The sequence below is a fragment of the Scleropages formosus genome, chromosome 7 (genome assembly GCF_900964775.1).
Source record: "Scleropages formosus chromosome 7, fSclFor1.1, whole genome shotgun sequence".
In the NCBI taxonomy this organism is placed as follows: Eukaryota; Metazoa; Chordata; class Actinopteri; order Osteoglossiformes; family Osteoglossidae; genus Scleropages; species Scleropages formosus.
Window position 1 is genome coordinate 18288689 of NC_041812.1, and position 16764 is coordinate 18305452.

Sequence of the window (16764 nt, forward strand, 5' to 3'; positions counted from 1 at the left end):
AACTAAAGTCACATGAAGGATTAAAAACACACACGCACATACAACTATCACCATATCAGTATCCCTGACACCCCTCAGGGATTTTCCAGTCCTCCTGGATGATGCTGGGTGATGCTCTAGTAGTGATGGGCCGCAGGTACAGTAACCACAGTGCTGCTCTAATTCACTTCTACTGCTTTAGCAAAAAGCTGCATTCATTATACACGCACAAACAAGTTTAATTATGTATGTGCAAGGCACAGGAATCCCCTATCGCACCAGTTCATAATGCAGCACAATAAATACAGTTCCCTATGCAGCACTACACAAATGGCTGCTGCCGAATCACAATGCTGTAGCCATGCTGGAGTTCGAAGATGTACACCACATGATCAAGTGTGGAGCCCAGTTCTGGGTTCTAACTGCGACATTCCTAAGACTTAGTATATTGCACCGTGTTGCATGTACATGGATAACTGCTCTAATTAATGCCATTATTACCTCTGTGTAGATTGTGCAGGGTACATGATGGCAGTGTCATTTGTTTCAGCTGAGTTTTATCTGTTATTCAGCTGCTTTATTTGGGGTTTACTTTCTAATGTCTATAGTGTTTTGTTCTTAAACCCTCTAATGATGCCATGCGTAAGAATTCATTCTAGAAATAGTGGAATAATAAATGAATCATATCCTTTTTTCTCCATGGGTATTGAAGCCACTTATTCAACATTTCTGGAGTCTTAATTTTCTCTGAGGGTAAGAGACACAATTCTCCACATGTCATTGTGTTTCCTTGTGCCCTCCCCCTCAAGGATGAACACACACCTCAAATGTGCTTCCGCTTCTACTCCAGGGAAGCAAAGCCCAGCTCCTAATGAGTTTTGATACGGGCTTACATTTTTATCACTATCTATTTAAAAAATAATTAAATAAACTGACTCATGAAATGTACCTTATGATTTACCCTCCGTCAACTTCAATTACAGTAGTCCCTCCATCCCCCACAGTCTCCATGGGCTGCTGAGGCAGGACTTGAATGGTGAGGACAGACGGAGGCACAATTCTCTGTCTACAAGCGATTCTTACATAATTACTCATGGGTATCCACACGACACTCCGCTGCATTTTTGGGATGCACAGATCTCACGCACATGCATACAAATGCATTTTGTGTGTTTTGTGAAGTGCCAGGTCCCAGAAGGTTTCCTGCAGCACATATTCAGATAAAGTGAGACTCTGGTGTGTACACCTTAAGTGGAGCCCTGGAAATTGTCTGGAAAATGCCAGAAAACCTGAAGCTTGGGGAAACAATCCGCCTCCCTTGTTACGCCGATTTTCCGGGCTGAGGACAAGAGTAATGGGGACTGATGCTCAGGTTTCACTCATGATTGGCACTGGATAACAAAGCCTGTAGCAACTTGTTATCCTTACTCCTGAGCAACAGAGATGCCAATGTCCACATTACATGTTACCAGGACCTACTATTAAGGATAAACACTCACCACTGCAGCTAACAGCCTTCTGACACTATATGTATGTAATCTGGGTCTCACAATACCAGTAACCAATCACCAGCTATTACAGACACCTGAGATCTGACAGCACATGTAAATGACATCTGACCAGCAGAGCCATCAAACACCATCATTATAACTAACCAGACCATAAACTCACATGTAAGAAACACATTTTATTAACCACAGACAGGTGCTGACAGGTGAGACTGGAAGGTGAAATAATGGGGCACAGAGTCAGGAGGTACTGGGCAGCCCTTGGGACCGCAGTCGAGATGAGACAGAGCGAGGGGTGTGGAAGAAGAGAGACAGTTTGCAAAGAGCAACCCAACCTCACAGCTGAAAGTTTGCCTGGGGAGCGGTGCTCCGGCATCCTCACTTATCGGTCTGTGCAGAAATGTCAAATGGCAGCAGCATTCACTCCTGCAGTGGTACCTGCTGCTGTCCTCCAGGGAGATAAATAAGCATATCGCACAGTGTGGTGCTGTCTGCAGCTGTGCACATGGCACATCGTGCAGTGTGTGCCAAGCATGGTGCTGTACACTCAGGGCTGAACAAGACACAGAAACACCAGTACGCTACAAGACACACTGCAGCGGAGAATGACGTACTGTTTCAAAAAACACTGTATAATCAGAAACACCATACAATACACTGTACAACACACCGAGGATTCAGCACACCACACACCCTACAATTCACCCAGAACAGAAATACTAGAGGAGAAACAAAAACCACTGCAAGGAACCTGACAAACAGTATTGCACCACTGTGCTATGTCCATGACATAAAATTTATATATGTAATATTCTGCACACTGCCAAGCACATGCACCCCAGAGAAACTGGCATGTAGTAAAAATCACCATGCGGCCACATGTGAATGGAGTAGGAGACCACCAGCAGCTGATCAACCATAGACTTGCATTACATTTATTCATTTAGCTGATTCTTTTCTCCAAAGCGACTTACAATGTTAATCTCCTTACAATTATTTACCCATTTATACACCTGGGTAATGGGGTGAGCAAAAACTGCCCTAATACCACAGACCTTGATCTGTTTGACATTCTTGTACCTGTCTATGCAGTTTCTCTCGGAATCACTGTATGATCCTCAGTAGGCCTCCTCCTTGTACAAAAGCCCTTCTCAAACAACTATATAAGAGCCTTGCACAGTGTTGCGGTCTTTCAAGGTAATTCCCACCTTGGGAAATGCAAGAGTTCACATGCTGGCTTTAGCAGGTCTCGATATTCCAGTAGCCCTGTGATACAGTGAATAACACCAGTAGCTCTTAGCTCTTTGGTGACTCATGCAGGTAGAAGTTCAAATCCCACTCAGGGTTTGTAGTTTTCATGTTATTCCAATGTTCAGAACTCAAACACATGCGCACCTCTTCAATTCCATACCTTACCATGAAAACATGTGAGTAGTTACCATAATTTGAATTTGACTCAATGACACTTACCCCTCACTATATACATCTGGTGTAACAGGAAGGATAGTGCTTAGAATGACTGCTTTTGCACTCAGACACAGGTTTGAATCTTCCTTCTGCTCTAGTACCCCTGATCAAGGTCCTTGTCCTAAATTGCTCCAGAAAAGATGATCCAACCGTATAAATGGGTAAATAATTGTAAGTAGCTAAACACAAAATCGCTTTGGGGAACATGGGCAGGCAAATTAAAAACCATCGCCCTTCTAATCCACCTAATCTAGACACACACATAACACACACAAGTATCACCAGAGCGGTATACCGGTTACCCCATCATAGTAACAGACTTTTTCTTCAGAAGACATCACAAAGATTAACTTCCCTGAGCCAGAGGAGTGAGACACCAGCACAGACTAGCACGTATCCAACTGTGTGCACCTGTGCGGACAATGCAGTGCAGGGGTGCCTTGACAGCAAAAGACATTTGTTCAGTGTGTCCGTGAACCCCCAACTGCGCGCACCTGCGCAAACAATTTGACACAAGGAGAAGTTTGAGTATGCCGAAGCTTTCCGCCGCAGTTCTGGAACCCCTCTCGCGAGCACCTGTGCAAGCTAACGCAAAAGCAGAAGGCTCAAAGTTTCACACAGCCAAACCCCTCACCCCTCCCCGAAGATGTGAAGCTCTCAAGAGGGACAGACAGTAATGACTCATATTTAATTCAAGGTCGATGTCACAGTAATAGAGCTGTCATGCGGCACACAAATGAACCCGCCGTCACGGCACCATTTCCACGCTTGCCCATGCAAGTGCCCTGAGGGCTGGGAGACAACTCGGGGCACAGAGCGGGGCCAGTTCTCCAAACTCATCTCCCTGCGTCACTGAGAACATTCATAATGAGCGCTATGTGTTCCGACTTCGTGACACTAACCTGCTCAGTCACCCAGAAGAAATGACCTGCTAGTGTGCCCCTTCGGAAGTGGATGACATGCTGCATCCAGGACCGGGTTGCTCGTCGATAAAACCTCCGATGTATACATTTGCTCCCTGTATTCTTGTAATATGACATGACTGGTCAAATCAATCCATCACCGCGTTGCAGCACTTGATAAATCTGCTGCTTGCTTTTCTCATGCAGAATAGCGGATTTCACACACTCAGGAATGAGCAGGTTTTGGCATACACACAGTGCTGCTTCCTGAGGCCCTAATGGCCGAGAGGAGGCTGAGCGGTGAGGGTTTCCCCCAGAACCTTGGTCTTCAGCTGAGCGGCTTACCAGACATCCATCACCAGTGCATAACATTTGAACTGAGTCAAACCCAAAATCTTTGTTTTCCCACAGACCTTCTGGAAATGCAATAACCCCCTTCCAAGGTTCCAAGGGGGCATTCAAGTTCTTCATGATTTGCTTGGCATGCTGGGAAGACTGTTTCCTCTGTAACTTTATTAAGCCCTTCAGGAATATTAGATTCTGCTGTCACCCGATTAGATAAAACCGTTTTGCTAAATTCAGTTAGGCTAAGATTAGACTAAGGGGTATTTCCGTTCTCCAAATAGCTGTCGTGCTATTATCGGCTCACAAGATAAACTTCGTCAATCCAAACGCAATGTCAGTTTTACCACCGTGGATCCTAGCATACCCCATTAATCGAGCAATTATGGTTACATCGCCCGTTTCTGTTTGGCTGGTGCGGAGATCGCGACAGTGACGCATCTGTTAACGCACCAACAACATTGGCAGAAGGCAGCAGCCGGATACAGTGCCGATAGCATCTCTGCCATCTCTTTGTGGAGCTGATTTGTGCGTCACTTCACACGTTGCTCCGGGCCACGGTGTGTTAGGGGGGTACCAGCCGCTGGCATTCAGGGATCATCATGGCCGTTGGCCGCGGGAAACGGAGCAGAACGGTGAAGAGGTATCGGCCTAGAGCTGAGGTCTGCCAGAGGCAAAGCGGGAAACAAAAGAGCCAGCACCTGCACAGCACTCTGGGGGCTTGTGGTGGGTGGCGGAGGGTTTGAGGGGGAGCATTGACAATCTCACATCTCAGTAACTTTCTCATTTCTGCAGTTCATGAAAGTGGAAAGTAGACAGGATTTTATTGACTCTTAAAAGCGGTTTACTTTGCGCCATGATTTACTGTGCAGCAGGAACAACAATCTACCGAAAGCAGAAAACCAACAAAAACAACATTGCCCAAACATGATCGCCTTGTTCCGGAAACACTGTCAAGTGAATCTCCGTAATTCTTGCCTAAATCAAAACAATGCTCAAAATATATGAGCGTTGACAGTACAGGTCACAGAATATGACTACCAGGGGAACAGTTATTTTTTTTCCATTTCCTCCATAACCCAATGTCCAATGAACTACATAGCACAGATGTAGCTTCATCTGAGATATAAAATGTACCTTTCAAAGAGTACGTTTATTAGGCATGTGCTACCAGCGGTAATATGTAAATTTAATGTAAGTGTTATCCATTTCATCATACTATGACAAAAGGGACCTCAGACAGAAAGAGACTAAAAGTGGCTAGTGCTGAGATGGGGACTGGCCCATCAAACAGATTAATGAAAAAAGGTTTTTTTTTTATTTGAAATAAATGAAGTATATGTTGCACCATTTAAATTTGCTAAATCATTTTTATGTCAGAAACTTTTACCATTATTTCCCAGCAACTGGGAACTCTGCTTTATTTCTATACCTAATAATTTGTCTATAATGTCCCCGCATCTGCGTACAAATTGGTCAATCTTGTCCATGGCTATAGGGGTATAAAAAGGCAGTATATCCAGCAATCAATATTTTACAAGGGAGTCGTCTCAGTTTAATATTTCATCAATACTTTGGTTCAATTGAACAGGCGAGTTTTTCTCTGCCTTCCTGTAGACTGCATACAAAAATATGGTTACCTTTTTTTTTTTTACATTACAAAAACATAGAAGACTTTGTTTCACCATAATATAAAATAAATAGCCAGCACTTCCTTTACTAAGCCTTTTAAAACTTTTGAATTAATGACTGAAAAGAGAAAAAAAAAAAAAAAAAAATCGAGTTTGAATCAAAGAATTAAATTATGTTGACATTTTCCAACAATTCTGTTTCTAGAGTCAGTTCATTTTGAACTGCAGTTTCAAGGCACCACCATACAACTCGCAGGTCAAGCCATGGCCACACAGCTGACTTAGAAGTCCCTACTGCAACTTCTGGTGGGTCAAAGAAAGGAGTGGATCACAGTTTAATCTCCAGCTTCTATTATTGTCCACTTTGGCAAGAATTGAATAGCACCCCTTACCTGTAGGAGAGCCTTCCAGCACCTCACCAGCATAGCGACTCTCCTGGAAAATGGGCCTGTTGTCGTTCTGATCAATCACAGACACCTCCAGGGCCACCGGACCCTCCACCACCTTGCCGCTAAGGTCTGTAGTGGACACTTGCAACTGCAGGGGTAAAAGACAAAGATACAGGAAGGGTCACAGTCACGTGTGAAATGGACAACTGAGAACTTTCAGTACTTTCTGCATCCTCAACCCCGAACTGTCTCAGATATTTAAGGTGAGGTCCTTTAACAATTCTGACTCTCATACTGCAAGTCAACAGTTACAAGTCATCTCCTTGATTGCAACAACATCACAGTATATATTTTTGGCATTCAGAATTGAAATGGGCTATGTAATAAGAGCACCTGGGTGGTGCGAGAGAACGTGGGTTCGATCCCCGCTCAGTCTGTGTGGCGTTTACATGTTCTCCCCGTGTCTGTGTGGGTTTCCTCCCGCAGTCCAAAGACATGCTGTTCAGGTTGCCCCATAGTGTGTGAGTGTCACGGAGTGAGTGTGTTTCACTGATGCATGGCTGAGTAACCCCCTGTAAGTAGTGTATCTAGTAGTGTAAGTCACCTTGGTAAATAAGGTGTGTGGGCTAGTAACACTACATAGTATCTGTTGTAAGTCGCTTTGTCCAAAGCGTTTGCTAAGTGAATAAATGTAAATGTAATAGTAATAAGTCTAGAAGGTTTGATGGGGTGGGCTATGCCAAAAATAAGATTTGGTAATTGACCAGATGTCTGGAATAATAATTATTAAAAAACAAAGGTGTCCCAAATGTTCATACTTACTATACGTTTCAATAAGTGGCTCCAAACTTGTAGCCTGCAGCATATATTTACGTAAACTGAATATTTTATGTGTTCATATTCCTAAGCCATTTCCACTGTACAGTAATTGATTATGAAATGTGCTGCACACTTTCCAGTGTTTCACATTAATGCTGTATTTTCACATTATCGTACACTTTTCCATTTTTTCGCTTTCACAAAGCGGCTACTAAAATGCCTCATTATTCAGACTTTGTTATGGGCTGCGTCTGTGGCCAGGCCCCCCATGGCACTGTAGCTACGGACAAGTGGCTGCCTCTACATCTTGTTTTTCTTTGAGTGTTTGTACCACATGGGTGCATTTCTTCACCCTTTTGGAGGCATTTGGATGCAACACAACACGTTATAGAACGCCTACCAGCGACGGCCTCCTAGGATGTGCGCAGCGAGACTCATTTATGCATCAAAGGAGACAATAACATGGCAGAGCAGCAGCAGATGCTGCATCTATGTCAGACAAACTTATCACAGTCAGAGAGAAGCACAACGCCCACTGATTGTGACTCAATATTTCATCATAGACACACAGGCGATATAGTGATGCCCTGGAAAGAGCAATTAGGCTACAAGACTTTGCACTCTCATTACAGTTCCACCACAGCTAAGCTACAAAGGTCTTCGTCTGAGGACTTTTATTCAGAAAAATGGTTGAAATCATGTATCGCCATACAGTATGAGAACAGATCACTCAACACAAGTTCAATAATGACAGCATGTTTTTACATAACATTTATCTGACTATTTTCAGCCAAAGCGACTTACAACGTTAAGGTTACAGCTATTCCAAGCTTACAATTATTTACTCATGTGTACTGCTTGGCAGTTTTACTGGAATAATTTAGGGTAAGCATCTTGCTCAAGGGTCCTACAGCTGGAGGTGGGGATCGAACCTATAATCTTCCGAGCCAAAAGCAGTAGCTCTAACCACTATGCTACCAGCTGTCCCCATTACATATTATCATGGTGCATTGGGTTCTACCTTAACGTAACAAAAACCAGTTTTAAAAGCTTTACACAAACAGACAAATGGCAGAATTAAACAGTTAATCCAGTGTTAACAGTTTTAGTTTCACTGGCCATTTTCCACAGCCCGCAGCGCAGTTTACAATGAGGAAATGGCCAGTGAGGAAACTTAACGAGCATCATTTTCTCCCCGATGGTGTCTGCAGTGCTTATCGGTTCCCCAAATTAAATCGTAGGGAGTTTAAATGCTCCCACCTGTCTACAGGCCAATGCGTTCACAGTAATTATGCTGCCTTTATCGCCCAGGGCCACCTATTATTTACAGCCATTGTGTGCTAGAACAGTCCCTGTTAAAAAAAAAAAAAAAAACAGAGCCGACCGGGTCTATCAAAGGGCTCCACCTTGTTGATCTAATGTTTTATTAGTGATAGGAGATAATAGGAGACCGGTTGTCCTGGCACTCGACGATACGGCGATGCAAAGCGTGCTCTACACCACTGTTCAACTGGTGCCATCCCCATAAAGGTGAAGCTATCAGGAAGGACAGTGGCCTGCCATTCCGCATAGGGGCCCCTGGCTGGGTAACAAAGCATATTTGTCTCTCTGTTTGTCATGGGCCTTCCCAAGCACCCGCCGGTGACCAGCTCCATCACCCAAGGCTTCCCGACACCAAACACCTTTGTCAGTGAGCAAGAAGGAGGATCAATGCTGCTGCTGTTGAGGAAAAACTAAAGAGACCAACAAGAGGGACCCGAGGCTGCGGGAGAGGCAATTATTTGCTTCCCAGCTCAGCTCCTCCTGCCAGTCCGCTGGGCTCACACTAAGTCCATACCACTTATTTCCTTATTCTGCATATCCTTTTACATAGCAGTTATGTGAGTGCATAATTTTGCCAGGGGGACTAGAGGGCTTTGCAGCACCTCGGAGACGGTGCAAATTACCGCATGGTCATATCAGTGGCATGTTAACCCCCTCCCCTTTCATGGCTGCAGGCAGAAACACGTAAATGGCTCTCACACAAAACGGCAGACTTGTTGAGACAGCTTGACTTCCAGGAACCCTTTATTGTGCAAGGCATGCCACCAGGGAGCCCATCAGAATGACCAATGTACATCACTCCCCTTCCTTAAGAAAGCCAGGGTCACCCAATCTGCCTCTCTTTATTTTATTCATGAGCTCTCTCACACAAGCCTTTATTTAATAGCATCCATGCACCCAAGCAGGGGGCTCGAGAGGTTCGCATCCTAATGGCTCTATAGATCATTGTCCTCTCTGCTGAAGCACTGAATATATGGGGGTGGTAAGAATTGTGGGGGAGGGGAAAAAGCATTCACTTCATTGGGCTCCTCCGTCTGGCACCTCACACAGAGGTGAATAAGCAGGTGGGTGGAGTTTCTACAGCCCTGTATGCAGAGAAGTGAGGTGACATGAAATAAGGTGCGAAGTGCTTCACTAGGCTCCTGCTTTTTTGTGTGGGTCCCCCTTCACCCACACAATGTACCAAAACACACACACACACACACACACACACACACACACACACACACACACACACACACACACACACACACACACACACAGACTCAGCATGCAAAACATTCCACCACACTGATGCACACATTTTATCACACAATATGGCACTCATGCACATTGCATTATATTGGCAAGTTATAATCATTTCCTGGCTTCCAAGTAAGCACTATGTATCCAGAGAAAGATTAATTCTTTTGTTTTTTGCCTTTCATAAAACATAGAACAAGTATTAGAAAACAAATAAGTAGAACAAATAATATGGAAAACTTTTATAGAAAAAAAACCTAACTTTTATTTCATGTACCTGCCAATTTAAAAAGGACAATTGTCAGGGTACATTGTGTGGCTGGAAGTAAACACACACGCACACTTTCACACTCCCAGATATGCAATCGGAATACCACTCCACACATTAGGATTTACTCATTCCTTCTTGTTCAGACAACAACAGTATCAAGGGTCAAATGAGGTTACACACTGAGTGGTGTAATGTTACACATCAGGCTAACCACACAGATGCAGACACATATACAGTATTTAAAACTGAAAACTTCATTACAAGAACATCTTATTCCACGAATGCACACCCTGCCAACATCAACACTGTCAACGGAACACAACATGACGAGTTCTGAGCAGGAGACTTCACTCCAGTTGAAAGCACACAGAAAGCCACATCAAATGATATATATATATATATGTGTGTGTGTGTGTGTGTGTGTGTGTGTATATATGTGTATGAGAGAGAGAGAGAGTCATCTACAAGCAGGGGGTGTTGGGAGTTGCATAAATGCACTTCAAACACACTCCCTCACAAACACCAGCCTAGTTCCAACACACCACCTCCAAATGGTATGAAGCTTTCAGACACACACCCCCTCGTGCACATCACACACCTTTGATTTTACAGTCTCTCACAGCGGGAGCCAGAAATCACCCCCGCTGTTGTGTTCCATTTGCTTTTGTTTTATCTTTTTCTATTTCCCAGTTATACACGTTGGGTGTTTACATCTGTGTCAAGCTCCTGTACTCAGGTCTCTGTAGACATTGTGCTACCTCACGCACTTCTTGTTGTGCAGCATGCCCCTTGGAATGATGTAACCTCACCGGGAGCACGCCGTCTGCCAGGCCAGTTGGCCGATGCCCAGTAGCACTCCTCCATACCTCCCACAGCGCTTGAGGTGAACAAGAGTATCTACGAACCTATGTGTTACCCGGTGGGAGACAGGTCTATGGTGCAGGTAGCCATAAATGTCCCAAAGGAAACAACAGCTTCCCTGTACCAGGCTATCACCGCACCCTCTCCGTCACTGGACACTATTGGGATTTTCACTGCTTCTGGCAGAATGAGTCAACCACTTAACATACATTATGACACAGCCATAGCACTTGCAAGCAATTTAATTTTTTTATTTTAATATCTCAAGCAAAACCTTGGACCTCTGAATTAAGCGTGATTCAGCACTTGATGAGCGCTGCAATGAAAGCTTGCGTATTCTCTTTGCTGCCAAGATAAGGGGTGTAGACTGCTGTACTTCTGAGTTTCCACCATGCTGAGTGTTGAACAGCTAGAGAAAGTGTGGCCTCTGTTGCAGACAGACAGCACCAGTGTGTGGCCAGCGTGCTGTAAAGGAACACCAAGGGCTTCTGTAAGGACATCTCCTGCGGGAGCAAGTCTGCCAGTGACCATGAGGTAAATCTGATCTTACAGGTTTTCAGTGAAAATGGCCCTGTAAGCCAAATTTGTAATTCTCTGATTTGCATTTTCATATCACTATGGCATTTAGAGATGAAGCACCCGCTCGTTGAACTTCTTACCCCATAGCTTGGTGATGGCCACAATGCTTCGGCCAGAAAAAACGGCCACAAAGAACGTAAAGGGCAGCTCCAGGTCATCACACATAAGGCAGTGATGCACAAATAATGGGACTTTACAACCAACTTTAACAAGTTCATCAGGTACACAGTACCCACATGGAGCACACATACAAACCTCCATCAAAACTTCTGCACACAGCCCAGCAAGACATAGGGTAAGGATAAACCTGTATCATCATTCCCCCCTTCTCAGTTCACTTTATCTCAATTCCATGTAGTAACATTTGCATGGAAAAAAGATTAAAGAGTAATATTAACAGTAATACCATTATGCAATTCTATCTGCTCTTAGGTCCAACCAACCTTCAGCATATAGATGAGTATGAAGTTTACATTTTTCTCTCTGTTGAATGTGTGAACAGGAGGTAACTTCAGATGGTGATGTCCAGCTACCATAAGACTAAGGGTTTGCAGAATATAGGCTTAACAGAAGATTGCCATCCTTACAAACAGTTCCTTGCCCGTAATTTACTATTATTCCTTATCGCATCCTTGCATTGTCACTGGCTACTTACTGAATTGGAAGCCAGATTGAAGGAAAAGAAAACAAAATTTAGAAATCAAAACACGTCTCCTGTACTGGCCCTGCGAAGGAAAGTGCGCCCGCATCCATTATTCATCCACAGTTTATTTATTATTTAGTCCTTTTCTGGGTTTAAGATCCAACTCATCGCTTCCAATCTCTTTTACATAGCACCTAAAAAAAAAACTACACATTACATTACTTAGCCTTATCATGTATTAAACATTCAAACATTTGACCTTGCTGCTACAAAAACTAACAGCCTATTTATTTGCAAAAATGTATATATTAAATATATAAATTTTTACGCATGTATTCATACACTTTTTTTTTAACCAAAGGATTTAAAGGGGTTAACCGAAAAAGCAGATTTGCACACACCATAACTGTAATTCAGCTGCTTGTGCCAAAGACTCTACAGTAGTCTTCATTTTCATGGAAATGCCATTACAGTATTGGGACATATCTGAAAACTGAACTTAGCTGAATGCATCTGGCTACAACAGAAATATTTATGTGTGGGCTCCATGTGCAACAGGGTGGAATTAATGCTGACAGCAGTATAGAAACTCACTATAAAGTGCTAAAATTATTCACATCCTTGATGTAATTTCTATATGATTTCAGCAGTGTAGAGTCTTGATCGGCAGCAAATATGGCATTTAATAAATAATGCATTCTCAAATCTAAGGATAACAATTTAACTCAACAGGTAAATTCAGATAAAAATGCTGACCGGACCCGGACTTATCAGTGCTGGTTTTTATAAGGAGAGAGACTACATTTGTTTGATTTCAGTTGCTGTCTTTTTGTTAGGAGTTACCAAAAGAAGGGTAGCAATTTCCACTGTACGTCACTCCAGACGTTTCCTCAAGTTGAAAATTGGTATCTGTGTAATAAGAACCAGTGATTTAATTTGGGGGAAAATTACTTATTAAATGTAGAGTGAAGAGGGCTTGCAGGGAGAAAATTACACACGGCGCACATCACTTACTGTCACAGAGCAAATTAACACTCCGCCTTGTTTACACGCTGTTTATGGGCATGTATGTGGGAGCAGCTGGTGTGCAAGGAAGCCGTCAGAGTCCATCCAGGACCTGCGTTTCACTCACAGGGAGTTACCTCGGGAAGCACGAGGGAACGTGGTACATTTCTTGTGCCTTACTCCGCAAAGGATCCCTCACAGCTCGTTCCATGGAATCAGACTAATCGATGCGGGTTACATTTGACGGTCCGAAGACAACCATGCGCCTTCTGAAATGGTCTCACCTTCCATGTCAAACTGATTAGCTACCCCGTTTATAAGCAGCGCCCTTCAAATAGTACAGAACAGAATATTACTTCCTGTTGAGGATTACCTATTGATCCTCTTCTTCTGACTATTCAATCACCCAAAGTACTTCAGAAAGAGGACTTTGAAGCATAAATGTACAAGAACTTCTGAACATCGCAAACCACCTGACATGAATTAGGTAGTAAATCCAGCACAAACAACACTTCAAATGGCTGTATGTTTTATGGAGATTTGGATATCTCTCCTGGCCCAAAAGTGTGCATCGTTCAAACAACATCAGAGGAGGGGGGTGGGATCCTATCCCTTTGAATTTATTCCTTAAATCGAACCTAGCTGTCTGAAAACCAAAGCAGAACATCAAAGTGTCAATATTTTCAGCAAGAAAAAAAAAAAAAAAAAAAGATAATCAGTTCAGAAGGTGCAAAATATTTTTTTAAAAAAGCGCCGTTTTATTTAATTCCAATCATAAGTAATTCTGAACTAAATCAAAGACTGACAGACATTAATATTTTCTGAGCATTTATACATGTGCCATTAGGCTTTGGATGAACACGGTAGTATAAATACCTTTTTGAAGGTATTTAAAGCTACACACATTGTTTTTGTCTGTGCGTTTGGTCCAGATATTATCCACTAGTAGCCCTGTAGCAGCCGTTAAAGACAGCATCCATGAGTGAGAGAAAACACAACGCAAAAACAACATCTCAATTGCTCAGCACAAAGTATAGAAAGAATCCACCTAATGTGAAGTTCATTAGTAGTTGTTCATTAGTTGTTATAGTTGTGGATCAGTAAATTGTTGGAGGCAGGAACAGTGGAAGAGGGAGAGAGCCGTGATAGTGAACATGTGGGAGGCGATAAGGCATGGAATCATTGAGTTTTTATTACCAACAGTGCAAATGGTGCAAAAACTGCATTTAATAAAATGCAAAAAAGAGGAACTTTCATTACCAAGAGCATCCCTGCTCTTCAGGCACAGTACTCTGACAAACTGCTGTCCTCCAACACTCCATTTCAAATAGCGTGGCTTCAACTGACTCATCACTTAAATGGGTACGACCAAAATTCCCAGAGGTGGGTGCAGCCACATACTTGCTTTCACTTGGTCACAAAAAAGATAAGGTTCACCCCAACAACAGGTACCAAACTGCACTGAAACTTTTCAATTTCCTGTTTAGCAAAACTTTTGTGATTGTGAGGGTTAACTAAAACATTATTTAACACTGTTACACACACACACACACACACACACACACACACACACACACATTTTCTGAACCGCTTGTCCCATACAGGGTCGCGGGGAACCGGAGCCTACCCGGCAACAGAGGGCGTAAGGCCGGAGGAGGGAGGGGACACACCCAGGACGGGACGCCAGTCCGTCGCAAGGCACCCCAAGCGGGACGTGAACCCCAGACCCACCGGAGAGCAGGACCCGGTCCAACCCATTGCGCCACCGCGCCCCCTTAACACTGTTATCAGGGTATCAATTCATGGACACCCTGGATATGAATGAATGAATTAATTAATCACAATTGCTGATGGATCGGCTTTTCACGCATAAACCCTAACCACTTTCTGCCCACCGTACAGCACACACGACGACACTCCAGATAGGCTTCCACGGAACTACCCTGCGCTCTGGTTTGGTGGTATTTGAGTTACTGAAGTAGATTTCCCAAATTCACTGCTGGAGGAGTCTACTTGCACAGCAGCAACATGACCAAAGCTTTGGCACTGAACAAACTTGACATGTGCTGCATGTGGATGGCAGAAAGCGCATGCCAAACTTTAATGGAGAACACGGCCGATGTATCCTGTCTACGATTTTAAATATCCTCATATTTGCCAGAGACAGATTGCTTTCAGATGGCCAAAACTGTACATATTCAGGGAGAATATCCACTGCAGCCCATTTGCTTTGACATGTTAAATGTCTCCACTTCAGGGAAAATATCTCCCGCAGCCCATTCACCTTCACATGCACTTAAGGGAGAACATCCACTATGGTGCTTCTTGCTGTGTGCAAATAGCTCCATGTGGGGTGGGAATCTGGCCTGTGGTCTACCGCAAAAGGTCTGGAGCTCTGAGACTATATCCACTCTGCTTGAACCTCAGGCCTAAACCTCTCTACTTTAGGGAAACACTGTCAAATTGAACCTGAAAACTCCATGCGTTCCATTGCCAGAGCTCTGCAGATGGACCACGCAGCAGGACACAGCATGCACCGCTGGGAAAGAAACACAGAGTTTGACAAGGTGCTGGGAATCACTCATGTTTCCCATAATGCACCAGCTGAATAATACACATACAGGTGGTCCTCAGGTTGAGACATATGTGACTTATGACAACTCAGATAGTGGGCCCTCCCATTAACTTTATTATATTACGTCTGAGTACCGACGACAACCGCTCCATCTGTTATACAATAATATTGGCTGCCTGGGGCACTTCTGCTTTTTTATTGCGAGAGTCTCGGTCCGTGTTTGGGTGTATAGCAGCCGCTGCATTTTATTTATAAAAACATCTGTTCATCAGGCCTCTGTGTGCTACAATGGTCATTCAAGTGTTTCATTGTTCAAACAAAGTAGTGCAACACAGAGCGACATTAATGGACTGATGGCTGATATACTCTAACCAACTTCATATACCACCTTAAAGCCTTAAGGTCAATTTTTAAGCTGCCAAGGTGAAAAAAACATCTAGCAAAATTCAATCATAAGCACGTGATCAATAGATCGGCAAGTATAGAACTGCACAATAAAAATAATGTCCAAAATATCGAGATAAACATTTCAGAAAAATTATCCAAGAGACAATTACTTTAAGCAGTCTAATTGTCCTTTACAGCAGCTTCCACAGAGTAACCACAGCTACACTGCTTCTTCAGTGAGTGTGCATGGTAGCGATAATGCGCTCTGCCCTGGGAGCTGGATCTCTGGGTCAACCAGTTCCTGCAGACCACACAGCCGTCGGTAACAGAACGTGGAAAAATGGACGTAAAAAGCTTTCTTTTCTTGCTACAAACATGCATGAAATAATCATGTGGTAAACAAAACTAATTATTACAAATTCTGCCTTTTATGTTACCTATGTAACTAGTCATATTTCAAAACAAGATTTAGCAAATGCAGGAGGAGTTATAATATTTAAAAAAATTTACATCAGAGTACATACCTTGTGACAATAAATGATGCAAAATGTGTATATTCTCAGATGACAGCTATACGGTAAGTAAATAAATAAGTTGCTTTACATGTATGAAGGGGCAAAAACAAGTTTCCCACGAAATATGCTGAAAAGAGCCAGCTTTGAACTGTCATCTCTGGTCCCTTTGTGAATTACTGTAGTAACATGTGCCTGATTTGAAGCTGGGAACACCGGTGAAGAAAGCACTGCTGCAGAGCTCACAGGCAGCCCTGTCATAAAGGCATTGGCACGGTTTCTGAAAGCTGTTCTCTTTTATTATATTACTGCAACTCAGTGGTACCACT

The 16764-nt window shown here is 43.3% G+C and overlaps 1 protein-coding gene across 2 annotated transcripts in view; it reads right to left on the reverse strand.

The window, feature by feature from the left end:
• cdh13 (cadherin 13, H-cadherin (heart)) overlaps positions 1–16764 on the reverse strand; it is a 334841-nt gene that overhangs the window by 157721 nt on the left and 160356 nt on the right. For both annotated transcript variants that reach the window (XM_018726675.2, XM_018726674.2), the window contains one exon: positions 6222–6366. In XM_018726675.2, coding sequence (XP_018582191.2) covers positions 6222–6366 — 145 coding nt within the window. The remainder of the gene's footprint in view (positions 1–6221; positions 6367–16764) is intronic.